The sequence below is a fragment of the Caretta caretta genome, chromosome 5 (genome assembly GCF_965140235.1).
Source record: "Caretta caretta isolate rCarCar2 chromosome 5, rCarCar1.hap1, whole genome shotgun sequence".
Classification (NCBI taxonomy): Eukaryota; Metazoa; Chordata; order Testudines; family Cheloniidae; genus Caretta; species Caretta caretta.
The window spans coordinates 13982869-13988868 of record NC_134210.1 but is presented as its reverse complement, the minus strand read 5'-3'; the positions used below and the strand labels follow the sequence as shown (position 1 = coordinate 13988868).

The 6000-nt window shown below is 48.7% G+C and overlaps 1 protein-coding gene across 6 annotated transcripts in view; it reads left to right on the top strand.

The window, feature by feature from the left end:
* Positions 1-3151: 3151 nt before the first annotated feature.
* Positions 3152-6000, top strand: part of PIAS2 (protein inhibitor of activated STAT 2) — a 55319-nt gene continuing 52470 nt past the window's right edge. For 3 of the 6 annotated variants that reach the window (XM_048850484.2, XM_048850482.2, XM_048850481.2), the window contains exon 1: positions 3174-3272. Coding sequence is in view for 1 of the 6 variants with exons in the window: in XM_048850480.2 (XP_048706437.1) it covers positions 3249-3272 (24 nt within the window). In the remaining 5 variants the exon portion in view is untranslated. Of the gene's footprint in view, positions 3273-6000 lie in introns of all 6 variants that reach the window. The other 3 variants (XM_048850483.2, XM_048850479.2, XM_048850480.2) reach the window with 2 other exon arrangements.

Here is a 6000-nt window from a genome sequence, read left to right as displayed (position 1 = left end):
TCTGCCACAGACTTCCTCTTTGAGATTGGGCAAATTAATTAATTTCTTTGCTTCCATTGCCCTTCTGTAAAATAGGCTAATACTTCAACAGCTACTACAGTGCTAGAGAGGTCATAGGTAAGACTATAAATAAAGACTTTTTGATAAAATATAGATAAATGCATTCTGTACCCATATGTTGTAAGACTTTTTTTTAGAAATTAAATGTTTCTTTGGTAAATGTTTGACAGTCATGGTGGCTGAAATCCTCTATCCACAGAACAGGAACAGTAGCAATGCAAGCTTGTGCTACCACTTCCTTTCATATGCCTTAGTCCAGACCTGGAAGGATGGTTTGTGGGGTGAGGAGGTAGTTTTTGTTTTTTCTAACTCCACACACAATAGTGCCAAATAACTCCTAGTCTTCTGGCTTTTATGATCTGGATGCTTATTCACGAAGAACTGAATTCACCAAATGGACAACCAACACTTTTCAGTCATTATTTATCTGGACTAGATTTGAACTAGCTGTAGTTCAAGACTAACTAGTTAAGATTTTTGTTGTGCTTATCATCTTTCTGTCATGTCAAACAAGATTTATAGGTCTTTATTAGCATTCTATGATTTTCTACTTCAGTTGTAAGCTTTCTGGGGGCAGAGATGTCTTTTAATGTACGTTCTGTGAACAAAGTGGGCTCTGATCTATGACTGGGGCCCCTAGGCATTGCTGCAGTACAAGTAAATATCAATTTTGAGGAAGACTCCATCGTGAATTAGTTAAAAAGCATTTTAAACGTATTTCCCTATTACCGCATCTAGCAGTGGATTACTCTTTTGAAAACAACTATCTTGTATATTTCTAAAACTCCTTTTACTGTGATATGAGATACAATATACAACATTTGTAAAAGTTTATGAGGCTTTACAAACATATATGGTGATATTCCCTGACCAGTCCAAGACAAGAGAATGGACAGTCGTTCAGAAGAGGGAGGGGTTGAAGACGAGGGACTGGTAGAAGTGGTGGATTTTAAGGAAGATACGAAGAGGAGGGGGAGGTATTCCAGGCATAGGGGGCAATTTGCAGTTCAACATGATAGATTTTTAGATTGTAAATGGTTTATGACAGGGCCTGTCTCGTTCTATGTGCACATTGGGTATCATATAAATCAAGAATAGTTATATTTGGAGGTTGTTTTGTGATGATATTCTGGGAGAGTGGGACAGTAAGTGATGCTGTGCAGATGGTGGTGTGAGGGGAAGTCAAGTGTTGAACCAGACTGCAACAGTGCAGCGGGGTCATGTTATGAGGGGGCCAGGCCATGATGCTGTATGAAGGCCACATAATGTGGAGGGACAGTCTCTTGGGGGAGGGATAGCTCAGTGGTTTGAGCATTGGCCTGCTAAACCCATGGTTGTGAGTTCAATTCTTGAGGGGGCCATTTAGGGATCTGGGGCAAAAATTGGGGATTGGTCCTGCTTCAAGCAGGGGGTTGGACTAGATGACCTCCTGGGTCCCTTCCAACCCTAATATTCTATGATTCTAGTGGGGAAGATGTGATGCTGTGTGGAAGCCTCATTGCAGGGGGCTGCCAAGAAGGGGAGGGAATGATGCCAGGTGAAGAGGGGGGCATGACGGGAAGGTGATGCTGTAAGGAGGCCTCATGGGGAGACAACAGTGACAGTTGTGTTTGAGACAGTCATAGTGATGTCTATGGGGTGGCCTTGTTGGCCTTGTTGCAGGGGGGGCAGTGCCAGGTGGGGAGGCTATGTGGTGGGGGATGTAGTAAAGAGGAGGGTGTCAGGTGGGCAGGGTAGTAGTGGGGGCAAGACATGGTGATGTAGAGGGCAGGGTATGAGGGATGATGCCAGGTGGGCTGTAGGGAGGATATGTTGTAGGGAGAACAGTGCCGGCTGGGGGGACATAGTGGGGAACACAGGCTGTGGGGAAGTATGTGGGGTATATGGTGTCAGGCCAGGGAGAGATGGGGGACATTGTGATGCTGTGGGGAGGATTTGGGGGGGATGGACTGTGATGCCATGGGCATGGGATACTGTCAGGGACTGGGTGGAATGAGTGATATGGTGATGCTGTGGGGAGGGGATGCTGCCCTAGAATCACAGGATTAGAAGGGGACCACCAGGGTCATCTAGTCTAACCCCCTCCCAAGCCAGATGGCTCTCCAGCCTCCTTTTTGAAAACCTCCAGTGAAGGAGCTTTCACAACCTCTCTAGGCAGTCTGTTCCATTGTCCTACTCTTCTTACAGCTAGGAAGTCATGCGGGGGGGGGGGGGGGATGTGTGAGTCATGAGGATGCTGTGTGGAAAGGAGTGTAGTGAGGAGGGGGGATTATGGGGGTGCAGTGGGGAGGACATTGGGGTGCTGTCTGTGGGTGAAGGTGGGGGATGCTGTGGGGAAGGGACACTGTTAGGCATGGGGGTGCTGTGATGGAGCGGGTGTAGTGGGGAGGGCATGGGGGTGCTGTTGGTGGGTGAGGGGTGCTGTGGGGAAGGGACACTGTCAGGTGTGGGGAGGGCGTGGGGTGCTGCCAGGTACGGGGGTGCTGTGGGGGCAGGGATGCAGTCAGGTGGGGTGTGAGGGAGCAGGCGGATGCTGTCGGGAAGAGGGATGCTGTTGGGTGGGGGTGCATGCAGTGCTGTGGGGCGGGGATGCAGTAGGTGGGGTGTGAGGGGGTAGGGGGATGCTGTCGGGTGGGGGTGCATGCGGTGCTGTGGGGCGGGGATGCAGTAAGTGGGGTGTGAGGGGGCATGGGGTGCTGTGGGGCGGGGATGCTGTCGGGTGGGGATGCAGTAGGTGGGGTGTGGGGGAGGGGGATGCTGTCGGGTGGGGGTGCATGGGGTGCTGTGGGGCGGGTGTGACGGGGCAGGGGGATGCTGTCGCGTGGGGGTGCATGGGGTGCTGTGGGGCGGGGATGCAGTAGGTGGGGTGTGAGGGGCCATGGGGTGCTGTGGGGCGGGGGATGCTGTCGGGTGGGTGTGAGGGGGCAGGGGGATGCTGTCGGGTGGGGGTGCTGTGGGGAGGGGGTGCTGTCGGAGGGGGTATAGGGATGCTGTGGGGCGGCGATGGCAAGGGCACGGAACCACCCCTTCTCCCCACCCCCTGAGGGTCCGTGGCCGAGCGCCCGCCCCGCCCCCGTGCGCAGCGGGGCCGGATGGGCTGCGGAGCCCGCCCCGTCACGTGGGGAGCGCACAGAGGGTGCAGGATGGTGGCGGCTGCGGCGGCGCCCGGCGGCGGCAGCGGGTAGAAAATGGCGGATTTCGAGGCGCTGAGGGTGAGCACAAAACTCGTCGCTACCCCGAGTGCCGGCCTCCCCGCGCCCACAGCTCGGGCTGGACCCCTGAGCCGGGGCCGGTCACTGATATAGAGTCTACCCCCCCCCCCCGCCCTCTCCCACTGGCCTTTTGGGGGTCACCACCTCATCTGCCAGCCCCCACCAGGGTCTTCCCTCCCCCGCGTCCTTCCAGCCCCTCAGGGTCTTGACCCACTAGCCCGGATCTCCCCCCCCCCCCCCCCCCACCGCGTCTCCTTCCCAATCTGCCGCCTCAGGGTGTGCGCCCCCCCCCCCCCCAAGTGCTCGCACACTGCTGAGGGCCCAGGTTACATTCATACTTCCCAAACGGGGATGGGGGGCGGGGGCAGTCCAAGTGGAGGTGTCCTGCCCTTGCTCCCCAGATTTGGAGCTTTCTGTGATTGCATGCCCGGGCATTGATCTCTCGAATTGTTATTTGCCAAAGTTAGGTGGGGGAGAGGAGAGGACCCCCCCCCTTCACACACACACACACACACACACACAATTCATTGTGAATGTGGCTTTTTTTTTTTAAATCTAAAAAGGGAGAACACTTAAGCTGTCTTTTAAATGTGACTTGAAGTTAGAGATGAATGCAGGCCTCAAGTTAAGGTGCTTTGTGCGGGCACACACACTATCTTTCATTAGCACATCTCAATGACCTTGTAGCCCTCACCTGTATGTTCTTTGACTTCAAGAAAAATGCTTTCTATTGTCTTACTTTTTTTAGAGGTAGAGGAGTGGAAAACTTGCAAATCCTGGTTTCCATTTTCATGTTGAGATTGTTTTCCGACATCTTGAAATCATCCTTATGATTACATCCAGTTTACACTAGTATAGAAAATTTCTGCCTACTAAGTGAGATGATTGGTAATTGAGATCTGAAAGGAGACAATTATGCAGTCACGTATGGTACCTTTTTTCTCTATTTCACAGAAATGTGTATCATTTTGTATTAATTGGGGGCTAGGAGGACTCTCAAACTGATTTTTAAAATCAGATTTGAGAGGTTAAATTTGCCATCCAAATATATTAATTGAATGAATTTGTGAACAGTATACCAATTTCCATAGCCCTTGCGTTTGTGTATTTTTCTGTGGCAGAACTATTCCATCTACCCTTTTTCACTCGATATCTTTTTACACCGTTACATTGAACTCCTATAAACACTTTCAACATCAAGCACATTTCTTCCTTTGAATATCTGTTAAAAGTCTAATACAAAGAGCTGACTACATCTGCTTTTTTTTAATATCTTTTTAATTTCCTTAAAGCATCTGCAAACATCTTTTTTTGGTATATGACATTTTCCTTCATATTCTTATTTTTAGTAAATACAGCCCAAGTCTGCAAGAGTGCCATGCTTGCAGTGGGAGTTCTGTGTGTAGGTTTGCAAAACCACTCTTAAACTTTGTCTACGGTAGGGATTTCTGCTGTCACCAATTAACATGAACCCCAGTGCTAGCACCAGTGGGAGCCCTGGTGTAGAGAAGACTCTAGTAGGTAGGCTCCTTTTCACCAGGCTTAACTAACATGTGGGAAACGCTGGCAGTTGCCAGAGCTCTGCCTGTGTTAGGGCTCCCACCAGTGCTCACATTGGTTCAAACAAATTGGTCACAGCCCTGGTGGGGAATTTTCCTAGTCCAGATAGGATTTGAGGGAAGAGCAGAGTTTGGTCTTCCTGAATATGAGCTTTCTTTCTGAATTGATTTAGTAAGATTTTTTCTTTTTTCTCTTTTTTTTTTTTTTTTTTCAGGCAATATAGGTGTGGTTTTGTTTTGTTGGCTTTTTTGGGTTTGCTCGTTTGGTGTTCCAACCCCCCTTCCCATGTCCTACTATTGATGGTCTTGTCTCCCTGCAAACTCTACACCAGGGAACTTCAGTCTCTTGTTTTAGCTCACTTGCAGTTTGCAATAGAAAGGAGGATATAGCAAAATGGGTGTTGTCTCAAAGGAGGTATAAGATAAAAGGTTCCCATAAAGTTCATTCCATCTAGCCCCTAATTACATTCCGAATGAATTGGAAATATACATCTGAAATGTCCAGTGTAGAGGTGGACATCCTGAATTTCTTCACTAGACAATGTAGGTTTTGACACGGCTTAAATTGTCTGGAAGGGACTCTTCCTTCTCCATACTTCTATAGATAGAAACTTCTGTAAATTCTCCCCTTCTACAATTTGATTGTTGGTTGTGCTGCTTTATCTTCCCCTCTATTTTTATCTCCTCATAACGCCAGATAGCAGGAAGTAAGTTATATGTGGTCATTAAGCATATTACTACTGTGCAGGAGCATAGCTAAAGTAGCTTTAACTGTAAGCCCTTTGAGGGATGTGATTTGTATGGTGCATTAATAAACTATACACATCTGTGTAGATTGTCCCTTGCTATGGCTGATAGAGGGCTGTATGATCCAAGAAAGCTTTATATTATTACTAGTCTGGTGAATTAAATGATCCAGGAGAGCAGTGGTTTTCAAACTGGGATACGCATACCCTTTAGTGGTACGTAAGATTTTATTGAGGCATGTGAGAAAAATCCTGTATTGGCAGACACGCATGATGTTATCCCTTACAGACCGTATCTCTCTTCTCTTCCCCCCCCCCTTTCATAGGTATATGGTGACCCTATCTCCAATGGGGGTACACAGTAGACTGCATTATTTGGAAAGCAGGGTACACAGTTTAAAAAGTTTGAAAACCATTGCAGTG